This window comes from Narcine bancroftii, chromosome 14 (genome assembly GCF_036971445.1).
Source record: "Narcine bancroftii isolate sNarBan1 chromosome 14, sNarBan1.hap1, whole genome shotgun sequence".
Taxonomy (NCBI): Eukaryota; Metazoa; Chordata; class Chondrichthyes; order Torpediniformes; family Narcinidae; genus Narcine; species Narcine bancroftii.
Genome location: NC_091482.1, coordinates 19,572,063 through 19,598,217, shown reverse-complemented (window position 1 = coordinate 19,598,217; position 26,155 = coordinate 19,572,063). Strand labels below are relative to the sequence as shown.

Below are 26,155 nucleotides of genomic sequence, written 5' to 3'. Positions count from 1 at the left end.
CAGTATTTATTCAGGAAATTGGCACAGAGTCTAGGACAAGTAATGAGGTCATGGAACCTATACAGATTAAAGAGGAGGAAGTGTATGCTGTCTTCCATCAAATAAAGATGGATAAATCCACAGGGCATGACAAGGTATTCCTTCAGACCTTGAGGGAGGCTAGTGTAGAAATTGTAGGGTTTCTGGTAGAAATATTTAAAATGTCCTTAGCCATGGATTGGTGCTGGAAGATTGGAGGGTAGCTCACGTTGTTCCGTTGTTTAAAAAGGCTCCAAAAGTAACTGGAAATTATAGGCCAGTGAGTCTGACCTCAGTAGTAGGTAAATTATTGTAAAGTGTTCTAAGAGATTGATATACTAGTATTTCACTGATTGTGGATAGTAAACATGGCTTTGTGTGTGGTAGGTCATGTTTAACCAATCTGATATAGTTTTTATTGAGGAGGTTACCAGGAACGTTGATGAATGAAAGGCTACGAATGTTGACTGCGTGGACTTTAGTAAGGCCTTTGACAAGGTCCCACACGGGAGGTTAGTCAGAAAGGTTCAGAAGCTCAGTATTCATGATGAGGTAGCAAACTGGATTTGATATTGGCTGTAGGGGAGAACCAGAGAGTGGTAGTGGATTATTGCTTCTCAGACTGGAGGCCTGTGGTGGGCCTCAGGGATTGGTGTTGGGACCATTGTTGTTTGTCATCTATATCAATGAACTGGATGATAATGTGGTAAATTGGATCAGCAAATTTGCTGATGACACAAAGATTGGAGACAGCGAGAAAAATTTTCAAAGCTTGCAGAGGGATATGGACCAGGTGGGAAAATGAGCTGAAAAATGGCAGATGGAATTTAATGCAGAGAAGTGTGAGGTGTTGCATTTTGGAAGGACAAACCAAGAAAGGACATACACTGTAAATGGTTGGGCACTGAGGAGTGCGGTAGAACAGAGGGATCTGGGAATACTGTTACATAATTCCCTGAAGGTAGCATCGCAGGTAGACAGGGTTACAAAGAGAGCTTTTGGCATATTGGCCTTCATAAATCAATACTTTGAGAAGAGGGGTTGGGATATTATGGTAAAGTTGTATGAGACATTGGTGAAGCCAAATCTGGAGTTCAGGTCAGCTAACTATAGGAAAGATATGAATAAGATTGAAAGAGTGGAGAGAAGATTTACAAGGATGTTGCCTGGATTTCAGGAACTGAGTTACAGGGAAAGGTAAAACAGGTTAGGACTTTATTCCCTGGAGAGATGAAGAATGAGAGGATATTTGATAGAGGTATTTAAAATTATGAGGGAGACAGACAGAGTAAATGTAGGTCAGCTTTTTCCATTGAGAAAGGTGAGATATAAACCAAAGGACATAGGATAATAGTGAAATGGAATAAGTTTAAGGGGAACATGAGGGCGTATGGAATGAGCTACCAGTTGGAGTGATAAATATAGGCTTAATTTTAAAGAAGAATTTGGACCGGTACATTGATGTGATGGTATTGAGGGCTATGGATTGGGTGCAGGTCAGTGGGACTAGGCAGAAAAATTGTTTGTCCCTGACTAGAGAGGTTGAAGGGCCTTTTTCTGTGCTGTATTGTTCTATGGTTTTATCTATTATGTTTTTACCAGATATGAACCCAACAAGTAAGACCATTGATGGAAATATTTCATCTCCTTATTCCTGCAACGTAAGTCAGGAGACACAAGTGAGTGACTACTTTCATTTGTGACACTTATCCGCTCAAAAATGATCAGAAAACTCCAAGACCTGGATTTCCTCACCTTCAGACCACAATCAGTGAGGATCGGTAAGAACATCTCCTTCACAATCTCCTCTAGTCCCGGAGCACCATAGAGTTGTGTTCTTAGCCCCCCATTTATACCTCACTTTACACCTACAACTACATGTCTCGGTACAACAATAACACCATCTACAAATTTGCTGACAATATTACAGTTGTAATAAAAAAGGAGACGAGCCAGCATATAGGAGAGATTTTGAAAACTTGACTGAATGGTGCACCAACAACAACCTTGTACTCAATGTCACCAAAACTAAGGAGCTGATTGGTGACTTCAGGAAGGGATAACCAGAGATGCTGTTGTGAGTGTAGGTAAACAGGTCTCAAAGACAAGGACTCTGAACACAGTTTTGATGCAGGGAAGGATTTTATTTACAGAAGGCAACTGATGCAGAGCAAACACACAATGAACTGGTACATACAATGATCAGGGAAAAATCACTACAATGGCCAACCACCCCTTGACTCAGGGCAGGCACAGCTCTATGAAACAAGGGACACTAATTAAACGCTCCCAACCCTTTTAACAGTGCACATCTTACCAACAGTTTCTCCAGCGCCCTTCCACATTTCTAGGCCTGGAGTGTAGCAGGGTGGTCCCAAGCTGGCAAAGAGGGAGAATGAAGAGCTTATGGAACCTTTATAGTGCTGGAGGGACAAGCCCACATCATTTACTGAAGGGATCAATAGCTCAGTGGCAGGAGGATTAATCTAATTGCAACAGCCAATGGCCCAAGACCAAGTACAGGCAGGCTGGAGAGTGCAGTCCAGATAATTTACATGGATCCAACAGCAAGGTGTGCACTAATGGGTTGGGTGGAAGCAAACCTTGATTGGCAGCTGGTGTGTCCTCCGACTTGGTAGGGGGCAGTGCTGTCACATGACAGCTACAACCCTTCCCAATACAGATGCACAATACAGGGATTATTGAGGGATCAGAGGTGAGAGGATGAGCAAATTTAAGTTCTTTGGAGTCACTATCTCAGAGTATCTTTCTCTACTTCCTCAGAAGTTTGTGGAGGCTTGGTATGACATCAGAAACCCTGGCAAATTTCTACAGATGTGTGGTGGAAAGTGTGCTGACTGGTTGCATAATGGTCTGGTATGGGGACACCAATACCCCTGAGCAGTAAGCCCTGCAGAAGACAGGACTTTCATTAGCCAAGGTGCAAACAGCTGAATGGTCTGCTTCAACCCAAGTCTGAATCTCAAAGCAGTTCACTGCTTCTTTCATTTGCCCAAGGCAAAAGGACACCTCCCCTGCTATTGAACTATTGAGTGGCCAGAGCTCATCAAACAAGTGGAGAGCACATTTCACATGATCCAAGCAGAATCCATTCCTTTGGCCAATGGACACATGTTTAAGTTATGCTTGCCTGATCTTTCTGCATTTGGTGAATTCGGGTGTTAGAAGTGAAAAATGTACCCACTCAGCTCTCATTAGGCACTTTCAGGTGGCCAAAATACCCTGATGTAAAGCCGCATATTATACCCCTATGAAGCCATTGGGAGGCCATCTTAAAACACAGGAGGTCCCTGTGAGGTGCACTTTGTAACCCTCCTCCAAGAGTGCACATTGCTGGAGCACTCAAGTCACCCCAGGTACATGAATGCAACCGCCTGAAAGCAGCTGCTAAGGGGATGACAGTCTGATGGGACAGGAGCCGGAGTGCACTCCGAGGCACCTCCCATGCAGTTGTCTCTTTTAGTACTGCCACCTGAACGGCAATTCCACAGGTCCGTGTTTATGCACATTTGCGGGAGCTCATTGGAGCCTCGTGGGGCTTGTCCAGGCACCTCCTCGTCACCATTTTTGGTGAGCTCCGGCATCTAAAAAATAGCCCTGCTCCCCTGCACATTTGTACCTAGGAAGGACAATTCTATTACACAAGACATATGGGGCACCCAACGTGTGTGGGAACTTCTGCACATGGCAACAGTTTCTAAGTGTAGAATGATTTCTGTGCCCAATCTATAAAGACATTTGGCATTTCTTCTTCAAACTTATTTATAACTCCAAAATTAGAATTGAGAAAAAACCCCACCAAATTATTTGTTACTGAAGGAAAATAAATAACATAAAATATGTCAAATGCCATATTAAAAATTAGTATATCTGAATTAGTACACTATTAGAGTTGAATTCATGTATATACATTAGGTAATGGCTTAAATTACTTCCATAATGTTATGTTTATAAGACCCAGTTTATAAATTAGTGGGGATTTTTTTTCACATTTTCACTGCAGGATATAATTTGAAATGTAATTTATGCAGGCAATGTATTTTGTTTCCTGTATGGTACATTTCACATTTGTTCATTGGTAATTTCATCACACGTTTTAATAAAGCAGCTGCTTTTGGATACTGACCTCAATTTAACAGAAGAACATGTTATGCTTTCCAGTTAAATAGGGTCATTGTAAAGCTGCATTTGAGTAAGCTTGAAATTCCCCATCTCCTAATGCACTTCCTGCATTATGCTGTAATAAACACAAAGGAACAATGCTTTAATTGTTTTCTAAAAACATAATTTCTGATTTTAGCTTTCCTTTTTATTCTAAGTCTCTGATGGAGAATCGAACTAATAGACTTGACAGATGTCTACACACACTCGCCTGCCAAATGTACTTGCAACCAGCCAACAAATTTAGTTGCACCAAAATGGTAAACACATTCCTGTGAATTATGGTCTAAATCACCTTTTTAAAATTATTTTGCTTCATAAACTATGTTTTACAGAAAATTTACATCCTACATTAACACTTGCATGTGTCTCTCAAAGACATGATTGAGCATTACCTTTACAAATCACCATCTACAGCCAATTCGACTGCAACCTCCCTTCTTCTGCTCTCCCACTCTCTCTTTCTCCCTATCCTCTATGAACAGTTTTTTAAGCTTCCTTGTCAATAGGACTGACACCACTAGAAAATGTCCATTAGCACTTCCTTCTCTCTGCCCAAATGGTCAAATGTATAATGTTCTCCCAAGTCCCTGCCCCAACTCAGAACCATTTCTTGTTCCTCTCCTTTCACCCCTTATGCCCTTTCTGAACTCATTGTGCTCACAGAACCAACATCTAACTCCCTCACTCAATATTTCCACAAAATTGCTGATCACCGATCCTCCCCACCTGACCCCTCCATCATACCCAATGTTGTTAACTCTTCCTCAGGTAGTTTCTTCTTTAAATTTGCTGCTATTACCAATTTTCTCAAGAAGATCTTCATGCCCTTGTTACAGGTAATATATTTTATACTATATATAAGTATGTCTTTAAAAGAGATAGATTGCGGGAGTTTCAGTGTAGGTCACTTCACAAACAGAGTAACACCACATCTCATTTAAGATGCAAAAGTTTTGCTGAAGCTATGTATTCAGGCACCCGTGGCCTTGCAAAAGAAAATCTTTCAAACAGGATTTCTCTTAGAGAGAGAAAGAGAGAGAAAGAGAGAGAGAGAGAGAGAGAGAGAGAGAGAGAGAGAGAGAGAGAGAGGGGAGAGAGAGCGAGAGAGAGAGAGAGAGAGTGAAGTCAGTTCTGAAATTGAGACAGCAACATGGCAAGTTGGCAGGCTTGTTGAAAACCCCATTTTGAAGATGGGTTGTTAGTTCTCAGCTTAGCCTGTTCTTACAAGAGGAAATGGCTGGCTAGGGAAATAAGGGAAACAAGAGAAACTTTGTGATGACCTGGAAGAAGAGGTTATAATTTGGAAAACCCATGATGGGGCTAGTTTCTTCAGAAAGACACGGAAGTGACTGATTGGAGGAAATCAGTTTGTGTGTGCCGAACGAGCAACAAATATCTTTCTGAAACCAACATGAACCTTCCTGAGCAGTAACCATTTAATTTTAAGCACCAGAGCCTGGTGAAAATTCATAAATGTTAAATTCTGTGCACAGTACAAGAATTGCCTGATACCAGTGAACTTGGAGGAGTGAGAAGTGAATGATTAGACTGTGAAACAGTGCTGAACATATCATATTACATTCACGTGCACTTAGAATTAGAAGGTGGGGGGGGGGTTAAGTTAGGTTAATAGTAATAAGTTAAAGTTTGATCCTGTTTTTATGTTTAAAGAAAAGTAAGCATTTGTCTCGGTGAATTTCTATTGCTGCAAGATTTTTGGGTCCTCTGGGCTCAAAACACCCTTCATTCTTGCAAAGCTCTACCCCATTAACAACCTCCTTTTCCTCTTCATAGTCCTTAAATGTATTTCATTTTCTAAATTCATGACCATCTTTCCAAGAATTCCCTGTTTAAATCTCTGCAATCAAAGTTTCCTCTTCTTCTCCAGAACCAAAACAAATGGTATTAAAGTCATTGAAGACATCTACCTAGCTGTTCTCAAGCAATGGGCCCTGCCTGCCTTTGTCTTGAAAATATTGCTCAGTCATTGCCACGAGTGGGCCATGGCATGTAGTGCCGGAAACCAGGTGGAATTTAGACCGAAAAAGGTTAAGGGCCACTGTATGTGAAGACTACAATACTAACCCTTCTCACCGCTGACTACATCCTCTTCCACTGAAGCCTTCCTCCAGCTGCATCGTACATATTAGGTTCTTTTCTTATCTACCCAAACTATCGGTTGCAATTGTTTCACTTCCCAAGTCTCCATCATCACCCCTACTACTCCTCCTCCAAAGATTGATTTTTGATCTCATATGTTCTGGTCCTGTCCGGTTCTGGAAAGATATTGGAAAGATGGCTTTGATGCTCGTTCACCAATCCTTGCATTTAATTTACAACCACATCCCTTAACTGCTCTTTCTGGAGTTTTAGGACCAGATATAGGTCGTTGTTCGGCTTCTGATCATCGGATAAGTTGTTACCACCCTGATGGTTAGGGGAGCAATTCTTCTTAAATGGAAGGACCTCACTCCACCTACTATAGTTCAATGGTTTTTCTCAAACCACGGCCTGTTTGAACTTAGAGAAAGTTAGAAGTGCTACACTTGATCCCTCCGTTTCATTTGAAGAAATTTGGCACCTATTCATACAATATTTTCGTATAATTTCTAATGTTCTCTTTGATTTATTGTCCCTTCCTGATACCATTAAGTTTCTCTTTTGGATGAGGACCAGGCTCCTTATGTTTGATGAATGCTGATCCAAGGCTTTCTAGTTTTGTGTGTGTTTTTTTTGTTTTCTCTTCTTCATTAGATTAGTACAAGGGGTTTTACGACAATGTGATTTTTGTTCTTTGCTTTTTTCTCTTTGATTGATTATAGGGAGATGAAGATACTGTTATTATGTACTGATTGTTGTATATTGTAATCTTTTTAATTATGTATCCTTATTCTCTCCGTCCATTGTTTGTTGTATATTAAAATCAATAAAAAAGAAAGACTTTTGACACTTTTATTTAATCATCTTTATGTTGTCACTGAACCACATCTTCCAGAATGAACAAATCCACAAACACATGCATGGCATCAAGATCCATCAAATTCTTCAGATATAATGACACTGATTTAGAAATTAGATCACACAGAGAGAAATGGACACAGCAAGGCTATAAATGTAAGGGTAGAAGAACATAAGAAATAGGAGCAGAAGGTTGGCATCAGAAATGATTGGAGAAGGGCCCAATATTGGACATGTCTGCATTGACCTAGTGTTCCAGCTGAAACAAGTACTAGGCCATTGCCTGTGAGATCAATGGCTGACTGCCTATTTCAAGCTTCCTTGCACAAATGAATCAGGAGAGTTTTTGCTAACAAAACAGCTAAACTATTAATCATAATGAAAGCTGGAACGTATCAGGAGAAATGCAGGCACGCAGTTTTATCCACCTAAATGTGCAAAGGTGCTACTCGTGGCCAGTTTCCTCTCCTGGCTGCCTCATCCTTCACAGAGTTACGTGCTGCACTTCCCATCACTCCACCAAGAATCTGATGGCAGCTAACTCTAATATAATCCTCTCTTTACTTTTCCTCAGACCATCAGACTGCTTGGTCCAACAGACGGACGTGGAGAAATTTCGTCCAACTAAATAGTTCGCACGTTGAAGCCATTATCCTTGGATCATAAATTCTGTTCCTTGGCCACCAGTTTGATTGTTTAACCAGCCATCTGTGTGAAACCAGATCCAGATCATTCACGGTAACAGATAAACCAAGAAAAATTATCCCATCACTGGGCCATGTCAACATTCATTTCTATGACACGGCCTGCCTCCAATCCCATGTCAATCACTGGTGAAGCTCTGTGATAGTACAGACCTATCACCAATGTATATAGTTACAGTATCTAGAGTGTAATGACTGTGCTTACAGCGATTGGCAGAGATCTTAGCCACGCCTACTGTCTGGGCCTTAAAGGGTTGTGTCCCTAGCCAGGTCGGATCATTCCGGACTGGTCGGCCACCTGTGAAGAGCTCCTGTCTTTTGCTAATAAAAGCCTTGGTTTGGATCAACAAGTCTTTGGTTCTTTCGACGAGCTCTAAAAGCTCATAATCCAACTATTCCATAAAATTGCCACTGGGCTCCCTTCTTTTATTCTCTGTACACTTGAGGTCATCTAGTATCCTAAATCACACCCGACAGTGAGTCCTCGATTTTGATATTTCATCTTTGATAATGATAATTTCTTCAAAAATAGTTTCAAAGATATTGCTTTCTAACTGATATCTTTCATTACCCTATATTACACTCCTCCAATTATGGATTCTAAACTGCTCCAAACTTAAATGCATCATTAGTGGAAGAGCCTTTTATTGTGATTGGTCTAATTCTTTCTCCTTTTTACTCTTAAGGTACTCATTGAAGTCTTACCCCTTAACCAAGATTTTGGCCATCCACTCTGATGTTCTTTAATTGGTTCAATTTTGTATTCTGCTCAATTACGGTACTGTGAAGAGCACTGAGGAACTTTGTTATGTGAAATTCTCCAGAAGTTACTGTTATTTTCTCTGCTCAATTCCAAGGTCACGCTTATAAATGTCTCGAGACTGCGTAGGAGGACCTCAACTAAATTCTACAACTAAGCTAAATAAGGGATTCTGGTAGTTTCTAAGGGCTACCTTAAAGGCAGCGAAGTGGTGGCAGTTGAAGGAATGTCCAAGGTTGATGAAGTGAATTGGGGATTAACTGAAGTAAAAATTGAATGAGCAAACTCTTAAGGGCTTGATCAACAAAATGAAATTAAAGAGTTGGATATTTTTTGGAGGCCCTCTGCATTTTAACTTGGAGGTATTGCTACACTAGGAGCAAATTTAGTCAATGATCAGGATGTGAAATTTTGCAGCACACCCCTCTAGAGCTTGGACCATCTTTGCGCTATGCATTGATGACTTTCCGTTGCAATAAAATGTTGTTATCTTCAAAACAAGTTTTATTTCTTGATACATTACGCAAATTAAGTGGAGGTAAATTTTGAGCAATTCTCTTCCCAGAAATCAGGTATTAAACTGAAATTGAAGAAACTTTACAAATAATATTAAACTATAAACAAATTCCTTCAACATTAGATGTACTGCCTTTCATGGTTTGGGAACAAAGCTTATTTTTAATTAGTTATTTACAAATAAATATATATTTATGAATCTTATCAAAAAAATTATATTAACAAGGAAAGTGCACTAATGAGATATACACAAAAAATTCAGTCAAACGGCCGAGGAAGTAATAATGGTCAGTGAAATTTTGCTTCAAATTTGTTGATAATACAGAAGATTAAATACTTAATCATTAGCGTTTATTAAGGGTTATTTTTAATGGTAGCTTCATCAAAACTATTGATGCAATGAGATTTTTTTTAAAAATCAATAAAATAATCTTTAACCATCAATCAAGTTGACACCATTTTACTGCAAATCAGACTGGAAATATCTAAAACATAAAATGAACAATTCACCAAGTGATGATACATTATCAACTCATGGGAAAATATTTTATTAGTTTGTTGTGCCTAAGGCAATTCTGGATAATGAAGCTTCCCTTTTACTGCAGAATTTCAAATCCTGGTAATCAATATGCCAGTCCAAACATAGAGACAAAGGGTTAGACTGCATAAAAACAAGTCCTTCAGCCAACCATGTCCATGTTGACTATTGAGTACCTATCAATACTCATCCCATTTACAAGCACTTGGTCCATAGACCATTCAAGTGCTTGACAAGATATTTGAGTTGTGAGATACTTCTTGGGTTCACCACCCATTATCTGTCCTATCCTGTTTCTTTAAATGTTGACGCTGACTTCATCCAGTCTTTAATTCAATAATACATTTCACCCATTCCCATAGTTTAACAACTGCAAATCCTCCCCCTGTCATAAATGCAATGTGTTCCCTGTCAGAACACATTGAAACTCCAGTTCCACCCTCCTTCCCTAATGAAACATATTGTTAGAAAGCCAATTAACAGGCAAATCACAGAATGATAAAATATTTAAAGGTTTCATAAAAGGAAATAAAATATTCAATTGAAAGAACAATCTATGTATTTAATTGATGATACTACTATTTGGTTATTACTAGATAATGGGGCTTTCCACCTTCATCTATTTGGTATAAATCAACAAAAATGAGCATGGCATCAGAAATCCATCAAGTTGCTCAGATGTAATGACGCTGATTTAGAAATTAGATCACACAGAGGGAAATGGACACAGCAAGGCTTTGTGATAACAATGTAAGTTACCATTCAAAGGGTATAAGGAGCAGAAAGTTGGCATTAGAATGGATTGGAGAAGGGCCCAATAGAGTTCCAGCTGAAACAAATACTAGACCATTGCTGTGAGATCATTGACTGACTGCCTACTTCAAATCTCCTTGCACAAATGAATCAAGCCTGAGTTTTTGCTAACAAAACAGCTAAACTATTAATCATAATGAAAGCTGGAACATATCAGGAGAAATTCAGGCACGCAGTTTTATTCACCTCAATCCAGAAAGGTGCTACTTGTGCCCAATCTCCTCTCCTGGTTGCCTCATCCTCCACAGAGCTACGTGCTGTTCTTCCCATCCACTCAACCAAGAGTCAGTAAGCTATTGCTGATCTGCGGACGACCAGTGAGACTCAAACGAGGCCGCCGTGTTCCTGCTCCCGGCCTCATTTGGCACAGGTTTTGGGACAATCCAATTTCTAAAGCGTTCTCGTCATTTATCTGAGAAAATATGGATATTACTGGCCAGGAATGATAGGCTCTGCTCACTAGTGGAGGAAGGAGCAACACAAAGTGTCTTAACTTTTTATGCCAAAGCTTTGGCACCTTTCCACAAAAAAAAGCATGCAATGAAACAAAAGTTAGCAAAAACAAGGAGAAACAAAATTCAGTCATGAGACGGAGAAGGTGCAAAATCAATAATCACACACATTTTCTGACATATTTCATAAAAAAATATAATTAGCAATCAAGTACCAAAGATTAATAATAATTTTTAAAGTTTTGAAATTCTGCTGCGATAAATTACAATAGCTACTCTTCATAAGTGGCTATGTCGACTGAGAAGCATTTCACACTTAAAGCTACTCCAACATCTTTCATCCAGCCCTCTATTCTCTTCTCCCTCACATGCTATCCATGCATCTCCTCAGGCACCAACTATAATTTTTATTCTGGCATTATCTCATTTTTTTTCCTCATGAAGCAAGCAGAGTATAGCATTTCAGCAAGAACCAGTTGTGTTAATTCACTATTTCCAGAAGGATATGGGTAAATCTTTGGGAATTAGTTTAAGGAAACTGTTTAGGGACTAAGATAACAAAAGAATACAAAAAAAAAGGAGCAGGAATATATCATCTGGGATTTCCTGCTTTAATCGAGATCGGTTTTGTTTCGGTGCTATTTTCTGTCCTCCACCAAACCCCCAACTTTTATTTAATACCCATCAATCCTTGTTATGAATGAAAAGAATGGAATCTCCAAATCCATCCGGGATTCATCGCCCTCTGTAAAGCAAGATCTTTTTTCCCCTCTCATAAATGCAGTCATATCATTCTGAAATGGTCCTCAGGATCTAGCCGATAAAGACTCTTGTAAGTTTCATTGAGATCTCTCGTTCTTAAAAACTCTACAGCATGCAGTCCCAATCTACTCAATCTTTCCTCAGGTCAATCCTCAAATCAATCAATCATAGATCTTCTTTGCACGCATTTTATGGCATGTCTATATATAGGTATGGATCCCAAAACTGCACAGAATATGGCAAATGCAGTTTCACTAAGCCCCATAAATCTGTAATAAGAAGTCATCCTTATTCCTGTATTCACATCTTCTTGAAATAAATGTTAATATACTATTTGCCTTCAAGTAACTTGCTGTACCTGCATATTAACTTTCGGTGACTTGTTTACCCGCAAGCCTCAATCTCTGCAAACATCAAATGTACACAATCTCTCATTAGTTGATAAATACTTTGCTTTTCAATTCTGTGATCTACAGAATTTCTGAAGAATTTTGGTCTCTGATAACCAAAGCGTCCACTTTCTCTTTTGAAAGAGAAACAAACGGGTCAGAAGGCACTCATTCTTGGACCAGCAAAACTGAGTCAATAGATTGGGGAAAGGAAACTTGCATTTTTCCCAATCTCAGGATGGCTCAGGTATTTAAGAATCATTAACTACTTTTGCTGTTTCAACATTGGGATGTAGAAAGTTCAGCAGTCAAGATGTATGACCAATTTTGCACACATCAATGTAATGTTTGATTAGATATTCAGTGAGGAATGTGCTGTTCAGGAAATGGAGAGAACACCGCCTCTTCATTGAATATTAACATGGGGCCTTTTGAGCCTAGTTGATAAAAAGGAACCGAAGTTTTGGTTTAGAATATCATGTGAAAGATGGAGCCTGTAATACCCCAGGACAGCCTCAGTACTGCAAAAGTGCCATATGTACTCAGGTAAAAGTCAATTTAATGCAACAGTTGACCACCTATTTTGACCCAGAAATCTGTATTTTCCACATATCTCATGTAAAAGTTGACCTGTCCCCTATTTTTGACCCCGGCCGCCCGCCCATCGGAGCTCCCAACGTCTTGAACGTGGACTTACAGTCAGCTGTCCACCCATTGGAACTCCCTACGCCTTGAAGGATGCAGGTACCTCCTGCAGACAAAAGTTGTATTCACTTAATAGTCGACCCCCTAAATTTAACATTTTTAAAAATGGACTTTTACAAGCTGGCGGGGAAATTTATGGTCGAGGACAACACAATAAAGGAAGTATGTTAACTTCAAGAGGAAATAAATTTGATTCCATGGGGAAACAGGAAAGGTCTATCTATGCTTCCTTCATTTTCAAATCTATATAACTGTCACGTTAAAGACAATTGATGGTAGTAATCCTGTCAGGATGTCATCAAAATTCCCTGGAATTGTGGCAGTTGAACTTTGCAGAACTTGAAGATTTTCAAGCACAATTGTGTACAGCTCACTTCCAAGTCTCAAGATAGATGAGAGGATATTTCAATATAAATGTGCTTCAGGTCCCTTTCTTTGCTTCTGTTTTCAGCTCTGATATTGCTACATCTTTGTTCATCTTCTCTTTGCTTAAAAATTTGACCAAAGCCACGTGATTTCCTTCTGAACAGATTTATTTGATGAACGCCAGCCTACAGAGTAAATGCCAGCCAGTTTAGCCTACCCTGAGTTGCCTTGTGACATCACACAAATGTCTTACTTTGGCAGACATGATGCAAATAGGAACTAGCAAACCAGATAGGACCATAATGTGAAAGCCTCACTACCTGTAGCCCGATTGGTTCCTTAATATATGCTACATCTTAGGTGGTACAGGATGAAAGAAAGGTTAACAAGATGATCAAAGTGCATCTTTTATCTGAATGCTGAAATCCCACTCCCCCCCCCCCCCAACTCTCCCCCAGTCCTCACCCCCTCCTTCACCTTCTCAGGGATTGTCTCTTAGGAAATATAAGTGAGTAACTTTGTTGCCTGCTATTTGCAATCACCATGCAGCCTGAGCTGATTTGCAGAAACCCCACTGGTAGCTATAAATGTGCTGACTTGCTGACCTGTGGTACGTTGAAGAGTCACAGCAGAAAATCCTCTTCACAAGCTTCCCATTATATGGGACACTGCCTTTGGCAGCCATTAACCAAGTGTTTTAAACCTGGTGCATTGGCCTTTTGTATGCAAACTCCTGTTTCTATTAAAGCTCCACTTCTCCATTCCCTGCCCCTTCAACTTTGCAGACTATTAATGGATTAAAATATTTGTTTAAGGCTCTTCAAAGCTTGGAAAACACTGTCCTCTTCTCTGGCAAAAATCCCTTTGAATTTATCTCACACACAGCATTTCTATAAATTTAAATTTAGACATAAACGTACAGCACAGTAACAGGCCCCTTCGGCCCAGGAGCCCATGCCGCTTAATTACATCCAACTTGACATACAGCCCCAGCTCATTTTTGAATACTTGGAGGAAACCCGACCACCTGGAGGAAACCCAAGCAGACACAGGGAAAATTTACAAACTCCTTACCAACTGCGCCGTATTTGAACTCCGGTCGCTGGCGCTGTAACCGTGTTGTGCTAACCGCAATGCTAAATGTGCCACACTTTCTAGCATTTAGCTCATTTTGAGACAATTTAGCATGAAAGTTTTCAAGTAAGAGATAAGAGCCTGACAAACTAACACTGATGGCTACTTCCATCAGCAAGGTGATCACAGAGTTGGATCATCTCACTGATACCAGGGGTGTTGAAAATCCCACAGTTCCACTGCAAAATCAGGCATGTTCAGTTAATACTTTGGGGTGGGGGGGGGGGGGGCGGGAAACACGACGATATCTTGAGGCTGGTTCTTGGGAGCGTGTCACAAATTTGTATTTCTAGACTACAAATCAAAAATCAATTCTAATATTTTAAATGTAAAAATATTTGGAATCTGATTTTACTCTTTCCCCTCGGTGACCAAAGGCTATCCTTTTAAAGGTAACTGGTTAGTTCACTCAGTGCCATGCCCTTGAACATCAAAATTGCACCCAAATCTATAATTGAAGTCCATGATGGGCCAAAGAAACTACGGGCCTCGATCTGCACAGTGAACGAGGTTTCGTCTCGCTTTCGGAAGAATACTTGCACTGCACATCCCCACCCCCCCCCCTCCCAAACACTGCAGCACCAACCTGAATGGCAATTAATGGGCAAGGATTGCTCTGTGATTTTAATTGGCCTCTTCCTGCCAAGCAGTTGAGATGAAAATGGGCACCTCTGAAATCTACACCTGGCACTTTGAAAAAATTGGATATTGAATACAATAGAGAAAAACACATGCCAAAGTAACCAGTGCCATCTCTTGTCCTTTTGGGCAGTAGTCACAGCAATTCTTATGGAATTGGAACTGGCTTACATTTTCAAATAAAAATCAGCTCCACTATAAATCCTAGAAATCCAAACAAATTATAGTAAAGCAAAACAATTGTTGGAATCGATTGAGAAGTATCACTGCTTTATCATCAACTCACTTGACATCAACTTTACAAAAATCACAAATATTCACCAAACATGGTGATAATTTATTGGCCTTCATTTGCACTAGTTATCTCTCACTGGTTTTGCCAAATGCGTGAAGTAGACTAAAATGCTATAAATTTTTGAGGCCAAATACATTATGCTACTGTGATTATATAGCACGTGAGAATTACCTGTGGGAGTTGAGGTTCCAAGCATTTTTTTATTTGTTAGGAAACCCCCAGCGTTCGCAATGTTATGGCAAATAATCAACAAAACTTTATCTTTGCAATTTATCTACCCCTACCTGATTTCTTCCATCTCCTCAAAAGAGACAACAACTAACTTAACTAGGGGACAAGCAAGGCTCAACATGAATACTGACAAAAGTTAAGATCACTAACTTACCAGTTACTGAGCCTGAAAAGACTTCCTGCTTTGTTTGGTGCAGAATGATGTATTGAAACGACTAAACAATTAAGAAAATGCTGTTGAACCCATTTTTTAAATTACAGTTTGATTTCTTGTGCAAGCAAAGGCTATCTCTCTGTACTAGTGTCAGGAACAAATCTTTATTGGGCCATATTTGAATGTAATGGATTGGTTTTATTTTGGAAGTGATCATATCTGGAGTTCTCGACACCACACTTCAGGAAGAGTGTAGAACTCTTCACAAGGGATTTATGAGAAAGGGAATAGAAAAGATTTATTCAAAATCCATCAAGGATAACGGCTGCTAAGAAAAGCTGGTGAAGACCAAGACATCTAAAACTCTTTGAACATCATGAGAAAATTTGATATGAAGTGTTCAAATTCATGGAGAATTTTCATCAGGGAGATAAGGAGAAACCAGTTCTAGTAGCAGAAAGATTTGAATCTGGAGGACTCAAAGTTCAGATGATTCACGATAGAATCTGAGGGAAATGAAGGGCATATTTCACATTGCAAATGATGAAACGACTGCTTGAGAGGTTGGTGGCTACTGAAGCACATGTGAATAAATTAGGTAATTCATTTCAATAGAAAGAATACAAATTTGAAAGGGTGAAATGTTAAAAAGGGCCTGGATGTCTTCATACACGTGATACTGAAAGCATTGGAAAGGTAAATTATATGGATCTTTTGCATGGGGGTTTTCAGTACACGACAAACGTATCTTAATACATTTATTACAAGGGCTTTTGTTAGACTCTGTCAGGAGCAGCGTGCATTATTTTGTCTCTATCTGAAGTAGATATGGATTGGTTTCTGGATGGCCTGAGTGATATCTGAAGAAAGATTGAGTAGACTGGGTCACCATTCTTTAAGAGTTCAGCAGAAATGAGAGGTTCCTCACTGAACATTCAAAAGTATTAATGAGCACAACAGGGTAACTGTGGAGAGGATGTTTCCCTTGCCTGTTGAGGCAAGAATTCAGGGTCATGTTCTCAAAATAAGATACTGCCCATTTAAGACTAAAATGAAGTGACATTGCTTTATTCAAATTTAAGTGATCTTTTGCAATACCTTTCAGGGGCTACAGAATTTCACAAATTAATTGCAGTCAAAACAAAGATCAGCGGAGATCTAGATATTTAAGGAATCAATAGATATTGGGATAGGGCAGGAAGGCGAAGCTTGAGTTAGAAGGTGAGCCATGGAGCAGGTTTGTGCGGAAGAGTGGCCTATCTCTGCTTCTATATCACACGTTCTCATGTACCAGCAAATTCAATGGTACTTTTGAAAGCAAATAGCGTAAATGTTTGAAAGCAAAGAATCAGGAAGAAGCCGTGGGATATGATTAACTGGACAGTTAAGGACTGAAGGACCTCATTCTCTGTCACAGAATACTATGCCAAACCCACCACTTTTCAGATATTTCTAACAGGCTTTCCAAATCTCCTGCCTTGGGCACTGAGACCTTTGTTATGACATTTCAATGATACAGTTCTCCACCCTCTCCAATCAGCCACCCTCCATTCTTGGGCAATGGCCTGATTCACCATTCACTCTCTACCCAGCAGGTTTAAGTACTTCATCAGCACCAGTTTTACTCTGGTCCCGAAGATCTGCCTGGATCTGGATCCAATCTGCTGTCCGCTCCCATTTCAAAGCCCACCACCAAATGTCCTAAGCAAAGTTTAAACACCATCCAGAATGCAAAACATACAAAACTGATCAGTAACAGAAAGAGCACCCATGTTTGTGTCAGACGAATCACCTCTTCAGAAAGCAAACCTCTGGTATCTGGCACCTACAGGGATTGATAGATGCCTGATAAGTGAGCTTTCCGGTCGCTTGAGACACTTACAATGTCTATCTAATACAACAGCATTAAGAATAAGCAGTTTAAAAGACAAAAATACTGTACTTACACTGAACAAACTTCACTTGCATGAATATATAAACCTTAAAGCACTTTATTTTCCGTCACATTCTTTGAAAACATTTTACCATTGCTGCATCTGCAAGTTCCTTCCCTCCACGGAACCGCTCGAAAGATGAACAATAACATCATAATTAACGTCCCCTTCCAAGTATACAGGTAAAGTCATACTAATATACTTAATAATATACTAATAAAGTTAAAGGCTCTAACTAAGCAGGGATAAGAAGACAATTTAAGAGTCACCCCAATGGAGAGCGGCATCAACCAGCTCTTCATCCTGGGTGATGCCATTTTATTCAAACACCAATTTATTCACACTTTATTTAAACACCTCTACCAGCAAAACATGAGCAAAGCACATTCTGCTTAGGGCTCAGGTCTGAAATGCTGGCAATAGATCTTTGCTTTTTATGGATGCTGAAAAGACCAGCTGAATTCCTCCCATATTTTGGTGTGTGTTTACTCCGCTGGCTGAATATTTGCTCCCATCTTCACTAAAGGTTTATGTGTTACTCCAGGGAACATTCCCTTTTACAATTTTAAACTTTTATTTACATTTTTATTTATTCTTATTTATTTTAATTTATATTCAATTAATTAATATTTAATCTGACTAAAAATAGCAGAGATTTTTTTTTAATGGAGAAAAAGATCTCGTTTATCCTCAGATCTCCACATAGTGCACTCCACCTCCCTAAGGTCACAACTTTCCACAGTTATTCGGTCATTTGTTATTCCATTGCAATACCCTCCATCAGACCCAATTTCTATTTTGAAGTGCTAATTTAGATTTAACGGCTGGAACATTTAGGTCATAAATTATTACTTTTAGAAATAATATGGACTAAGCAGTTTCAAATGCTTGAAGCTTACAATTCCGTATCCATTCTGATCTGCTTCAATATTTCTAATTCATAATCCTTGGCTAGATTTGATGAAGAAAAGTCAGGGCAAAACTGACTTGTGACTGAGTTTCCTTTTCTTCTAAAATATTGGGCATACGGATACTTGTTAGATTGTTTGATTTAAAAAAAAACCATGTTACCGAAGGAGGAGGTGTTGCTGACAGACAGGCAAAGATTTCTCGCGACTCAATGAAAATTCATGACCCCAAGGGCTTTCCATTTTACTGGAAAACAGCCTTTTCATTTGGATTTCTAATAATATATTTTGCATTCCCGTAATTTAGAACATTATCTCAATAACTCAAAGTCATTAAAACTAAATCTCCACTGATTAATTCATTCCAAATTTCTTTTTACATGCTGGACATTAAATGAATCTAATTTCATAATCTCCGTGGACACAGACGGTTGAGGAATTAGGATTGGTTTTATATGGGCCACAGTGATAAAAGGTGAATAGATTACATAGAATTACATTTGGATGTAAACAAGAACAGGCACTGTGATTGTAGTTCAAGACACAAAAGTGCTGGAGAGAAAAAAAATCGATTGTTCTTCATCAAGAGATGAAGGGCTCAAGCCCGAAATGCTGGTGACATATCTTTGTTATATCAGGAATGCTGTGGCTTGTTGAGTTTCCTCAGCATTTTTGTGCATTGATATATATATTTGAAAAAGATTTGTACTTTCACTGCTTTATTAGTAGATTCATGCACCTATGGACTCACAGGGCATTAGGTGGTGGTCTTGGAGGGGTGGCGATACCAAGGAGAGGATAATGATATGATGAAATAAAGCATATTCAAGAGAATAGGGCTTTGATGGGGTGTTTTATCTCTTTTATGTGAGAATGACATCGTTGAATTTATGGAAAAATTTAAACACAAGGATGTGAAATGTATATATACTATATTAAAAGAGTCTATCAAACCATTTCACACATCTCACTTCATTTAGGTGCAATAAATTTAATTGAGTTATCCATTAAATAATCCCTTGTTATAGACTGGAATGGATTCGAAAATAAAGTTCAGTTGAGGGCAGGCTTCCCTATAAACCCTTCGAAGGCGGATAGAGTTGGCTGCCACAGCTTTGTCTTGGGGAAGCAGTACCTTGATGACCATAGATTGTTACCTTCTGATTGCAAGGAAATCAGAGAGTACAATGTAATTCAAGTAAATTCAAATTTTAAAGTTTGATAAAAACATTAAGCACTCAGATCAATTAAAAGGAGGCTCCTGAAGGCAGTTCCTCAGGGCACAATGAGTTTATGGGTTGAAGTCAATTAGTTCCAGACTGTTGGACAGCTATATTAGCCCAAAATATTCTCAATATTCCGTAGCTTATGGAAGTGGGAAGCAGGGAAGATTTCAAACAGAGCATTGGGGGACGTTCTGCCTCACAGTTTCATGTTTTGGTCGAAGTTTTGCTGATGGAATAGCTATTGGAAGGAAGCTGAACTTGGATATCTACCTGATCGTCAAAGAAAAGGAGTTGTAAGTATTCAACATTGGAAATCATTAAAATACAAGCTGTTGGTGGAGCAGGGCAGGATATGTGAATTCAATTCTCTGTTAAATCGTAAAATAGTTCTCTCTTCCAATCCACATGAGCATATTACTGATAAATCTGACAGCTGTTCATTTAATTATATTATATACATTATGAAAATAAATATACAATTTGCATGCATTTGAAAATGCAAAATAAGTTAAAAGATAGCGACACCTGTAAACAGGTTCTTTATTATTTGCAATGTTCTAAGGTCACGTACCTTGGCTTTATTTATTGAGCAATGGAGAGCATTGTTCTCTTGGTCGTACAGCAAACTGAAATCTAATGTACCCAGGGTGGCTGGAAAAGGAAAGGAGATGGTTTTACCATCAACAAAACAGACCAAATAAAAATGTAAATTTGCAACTGCCCAAGAAATGAATATTCCATGTTGAAAGATAGGTAGAATGTGTAATTCTCATTGATTAATCAATTGTGCATTACATCCAAGTTAAACACAGCAAAGCACATGCTCAGTCATTTTATTCTACATTATATACTTCATTTTGTGTATTAATTTAATATAAGTTTTTTTTAATTCAGTTGCAGTCTCATTTCTAAGGCAAGGGCATGCTTTGAATGAAGTACACCAAAGAAACAGAGCTAACATAAAATTAAAAATAACCATCAATATTTACAATTGCATTGCTTTTACTGCCGCAATCAGGGACCAAACATGATGCTAAAAGGTATAAAGGACATGAAGAGAATGACAGGATTGGATTTAACACAGTGAGAAGAAGCTTTGTGTTCATCCAGTAAAAATAAATGAGCAAGTAGAGATATGAACCATTCATAAATCTACAATTATCAAACGAATAGGCAGAGTGGAATTGGATATTTTTTTTTTGTCAGCTATCAGAAGTGACAAAGCATTGGGACAAAATTATTAGATTTGACTGGTTCCTATGTTTGATCTGAAATGACAAAGGAACAATATTCATGTGTGAAAAGAATTCAGAATTTAATTGAATACCTCTGTGATTAAAAGAGCCAATCCTAAATTTCGTCAGTGAATTTCACCAAGACCACACTCTAGATCTAATAACAGCTTGGTATAAAAGGGCAGTACGGTTGGTGCAGTGGTTAGCACAATGCCTTTGCAGCGTCAGGGATCGGGACTTGGGTTCGAATCCCGCACTGTCTGTAAGGAGTTTGTATGTTCTCCTTGTGTTTCCTCTGGAGGGTCTGGTTCCCCCCCCCGCCCTTGTAGGTAAATTGGGCGGCACGGACTCATAGGGCCAAATTGGCCTGTTAAAGTGCTGGATGTCTACATTTAAAAAAAATAAATTTGGCAGGCACTGAATTCTACTGCTTCGTACCAATTCTGAGAGCTTTTGATGTATCCGGGTAGGTGTAACCCCTACTACATCTCGCACAGGAGATGATTCTGTGGATGTTCCGTGGAGATCAGGTTAAAATTAGTGCTTGGAATTTTAGATAGGGTCCAGTACAGAACTAGCACTTGGGCAAATAAAGTGAGACCAAGTTTATTGTAGACATTGTCATAAAGGGAGACAACAGAATTAGGGATTAGAGAGGGATGTTCCGGTCAAAAGAAACAACCCAGAACCATGGTATGTCTGAGGGAAATCTGCTGTAGCTGACAGGTGCTATTGTTTCCGAAAGCAAACACTGTATATGCTGCCATGGTTTTGTCTTTTCTGATAGAGTTAAGCCCCTTGGGACGAGAGCCTGTGGATTTTGGAGGCAATGTTTTTTTTAAATTAAATATAATGTTCAATGTGACGCGAGGTCATGGAAACAAAAATGATGAGACTTAGTTGATTGGATAACCCAGTATAATTGGCCCTAGCTTTCCTGGATTAAGCAGAAGCAAGGAGATCATTTGTCATTCAACAGTACTACGCTCGAAGGTGCATGTATGTGGGCAAAATGGATTTTAATTGCAATAACGTCATGGTTAACTAACCCTTTGACAAACACCGTGTAGCTTCATACTTGAAAAATGGCCATATGAGCAATGCATTAAATACAAGCACCTTTGATTCTCCACCAGGTTTAGTCAATGCCTTCGGGATGTGAACATGACATCTGATACAAATTAACACCGACATTTTAATAATATTTGAATTCCGAACCATACAAAGCACATTTTCAGTTTTTTCCTTCATGACGAGAAAAAGCTACTTTGACACGCTGGCGCAAACATGTATAGAAGCAACGAGAAACGATACACCCCATTGCAAGTATGGAATTCCAATATCCATATCCTATTATAATGGTTGTAAGTGAACTGACCTCGCAGCAAAATAAGATTTCCATTTTTACTTTCTTTAACGACAAATTTTCCCCAATGACATGATGATGTTTCCTTTAAAATTGTGATTGGATTTAGGAAGCATATTTCTAATTGATTTGGACAGTGTATGAGTAATTTTTCAACATTACTATCAAAATACAGCTGAGTGATAAATAAAAGATCTTTAAGAAATTTGCTGTAATCGCGGCATCCCGAATGATCTCATTCTTTGCTGTTTTATTCTAATTTTTCTTCACCTGTTCAACTAGGAACATGGATGTAAATCATGATGGCCTTATGGAAAATAGCAGAGCTGTAGCATTTAGTGCTTGCATTATGCCCAAAACTGCAGAGGATTTACAACATTTTAAAAAAATTATTTGTATCTACTCCATGCTTTGTTCCTGTTTCCTCTCTGAACCTATTCAATCTAATCTTAAACACTAGAAGATTATCATTCTTAACGTTAACACTGGAAGCCACACAGTTGTGAATGCAGAAGTTTTTCCTTCTAGTTTTCTACTGCATCATCTATCTCTTTATCCTCGGAGGCTGATCCCAATGATAATAGACCCAAATGTTCAAGTTTTCTCTTGAATTTGTGGGAGAAACCTGGCCCATCTATGTTGTGACGTCTCTGAAGCCTGAACATCCCCGATGTAACTTTATCGACAAGGGTCTTGCTGATTGGCAAACTGGAAAAGAAGAGTCCAATCCTTTCTGGTCCTGACACGCTCACAGTGACCTTTGACAACTCAGGGAGACTCACTGAAGCCTTTCATAGACAGCACAGCGGCCCAGAGATTAGAGCTGCTACCTCAAAACCCAGATTCAATCTTGTCCTCTGGTGAGATCTGAATGGAGTTTCTATATCCTCCCTGTGATTGCGTGGGTTTCCATCCACATCCCAAAAATGCATGGGTCTTAATAAATAAGCCACTATAAATTTCCTCAGGTGTGTTGGTGAGTTGTAGAAACTGACAGAAACGTGGAAAGAACAAAATAGGTAAATGGATGTTTGATGGTCAGCCTTTGCAAATAATCTACTCCAGAATAATGGAGCACATTAAATTAATTCATGGTATATAAAAAAGTTAAAGGAATGTTAGTTCACGTGCTTTATATGGCACTGTCTGCCATTTCGTACACAATTTGCAATGCTGCCAATAAACAGTAGACAGTAAACTTAAAACCATTTGCACCTGTCATCCAAATCGTGCCCAACTACAACCATTCTTAACAGAACCCAGGGTACTTCTGTTTCTGTGCAAACTTTATGTTAAAACAACACATACTGTTTGATTTGAAAATTCTTGTATCATATTTTTATGATAATAACTCAATCTTCAGATTACAAAGGGTAATTTTATCAAAGAGCAGGCATACTTCTGACAAAATTAAACACCAATCCTATTGGAAATTTGTCTGAACGCCAGATTAACTAGTGATGTAGTGTCCAAACACAATTTTACTGAGACAATCTACCATAATTACTTCCACCATTCCACTAGTGATTATAGACTTGTGAATTTCCCCTCCTACATCTTGTCTTCAAGGCCTGTTCAAAGGCAAAATGTGACCTCACATAATTATTTTTAAAAATTCTTATTTCCAGAAATCAGCACTGTTTCATCAGTCACTTTTCAAAAGCAGGATTCCTAATCCGCCCTTCCACCACTGCATGATGGTACACTATTTTTCTTTAACACCATGAACTTAGTAGATCAACATGGAGATAAATGTGGTTCAATCTTGAGAAGGCAATTCAATAACAATTTACTTTCACATCACAAGTCAGTGTTGAAAGTTCACACTGGCTTTCATCTTTTGTTTTAACTTAATTTTTAATTTAGCTTGGACATATAGCATGGTAAGAGGCCATTCTGGCTTATGAGTCCATGCCGCCCAACAGTGCAGAGAACAAAACAAAGGACTCTACATCACCTTTGTTGACCTCACCAAAGCCTTCGACACCGTGAGCAGGAAAGGGCTTTGGCAAATACTAGAGCGCATCGGATGTCCCCCAAAGTTCCTCAACATGATTATCCAACTGCACGAAAACCAACAAGGTCGGGTCAGATACAGCAATGAGCTCTCTGAACCCTTCTCCATTAACAATGGCGTGAAGCAAGGCTGTGTACTCGCACCAACCCTCTTTTCAATCTTCTTCAGCATGATGCTGAACCAAGCCATGAAAGACCCCAACAATGAAGACGCTGTTTACATCCGGTACCGCACGGATGGCAGTCTCTTCAATCTGAGGCGCCTGCAAGCTCACACCAAGACACAAGAGAAACTTGTCCGTGAACTACTCTTTGCAGACGATGCCGCTTTAGTTGCCCATTCAGAGCCAGCTCTTCAGCGCTTGACGTCCTGCTTTGCGGAAACTGCCAAAATGTTTGGCCTGGAAGTCAGCCTGAAGAAAACTGAGGTCCTCCATCAGCCAGCTCCCCACCATGACTACCAGCCCCCCCACATCTCCATCGGGCACACAAAACTCAAAACGGTCAACCAGTTTACCTATCTCGGCTGCACCATTTCATCAGATGCAAGGATCGACAATGAGATAGACAACAGACTCGCCAAGGCAAATAGCGCCTTTGGAAGACTACACAAAAGAGTCTGGAAAAACAACCAACTGAAAAACCTCACAAAGATAAGCGTATACAGAGCCGTTGTCATACCCACACTCCTGTTCGGCTCCGAATCATGGGTCCTCTACCGGCACCACCTACGGCTCCTAGAACGCTTCCACCAGCGTTGTCTCCGCTCCATCCTCAACATCCATTGGAGCGCTTACATCCCTAACGTCGAAGTACTCGAGATGGCAGAGGTCGACAGCATTGAGTCCACGCTGCTGAAGATCCAGCTGCGCTGGATGGGTCACGTCTCCAGAATGGAGGACCATCGCCTTCCCAAGATCGTGTTATATGGCGAGCTCTCCACTGGCCACCGTGACAGAGGTGCACCAAAGAAAAGGTACAAGGACTGCCTAAAGAAATCTCTTGGTGCCTGCCACATTGACCACCGCCAGTGGGCTGATAACGCCTCAAACCGTGCATCTTGGCGCCTCACAGTTTGGCGGGCAGCAACCTCCTTTGAAGAAGACCGCAGAGCCCACCTCACTGACAAAAGGCAAAGGAGGAAAAACCCAACACCCAACCCCAACCAACCAATTTTCCCCTGCAACCGCTGCAATCGTGTCTGCCTGTCCCGCATCGGACTTGTCAGCCACAAACGAGCCTGCAGCTGACGTGGACTTTTTACCCCCTCCATAAATCTTCGTCCGCGAAGCCAAGCCAAAGAAAAGAAAAAAGAACCTACACCTAATTAGCCTAGAAATTATGCTTGCTTTAATTAATTTTTTTCCAGATAAGTATTAACATGCAGTCAAAAAGCAAAATATTCTCCTGGCATTCTCTCTGATTTGAAGCCATGGGCAGCATTTTAATGTGTTGACCTTTGGAAGTGGGATTACAGGGACGTTTCGAGCATGCAGAAACATTGGTGTTCTCAGCATATTTGACAAGTGATTTGAAGCCAGCAGTGCATTAACATGATACTTCTAGTCTTCTTGAACAATCAGGTTGAGCAGGCTTAATGATTTCAACTTCTTCTTTTGAAGGAGATGCAAATGTGAAATTTGATAAATGCACTGCAATCGCTGTGTACAAATGAGTACACGCAGGGCCCATTGGCTGAAATATTAGTTGCTGACAAACGAAAGAAGTATGCCAGCGAGGTCAAGAGGCCACGGTTGGAATAAGCCAAAGCAATGGTCCACAGCAGTATGGTTCTACCACTCTCGGATACAGCAATGACCTTCTCAAATTCCAGAAAGGTAACTTTGGTGA

At 39.6% G+C, this 26,155-nt stretch overlaps 1 protein-coding gene across 1 annotated transcript in view; it reads right to left on the bottom strand.

Moving 5' to 3' along the window:
• Positions 1-26,155, bottom strand: part of LOC138749173 (double C2-like domain-containing protein beta) — a 210,317-nt gene that overhangs the window by 142,361 nt on the left and 41,801 nt on the right. Inside the window, exon 2 of the mRNA XM_069910187.1 lies at positions 20,259-20,338. Coding sequence (XP_069766288.1) covers positions 20,259-20,338 — 80 coding nt within the window. The remainder of the gene's footprint in view (positions 1-20,258; positions 20,339-26,155) is intronic.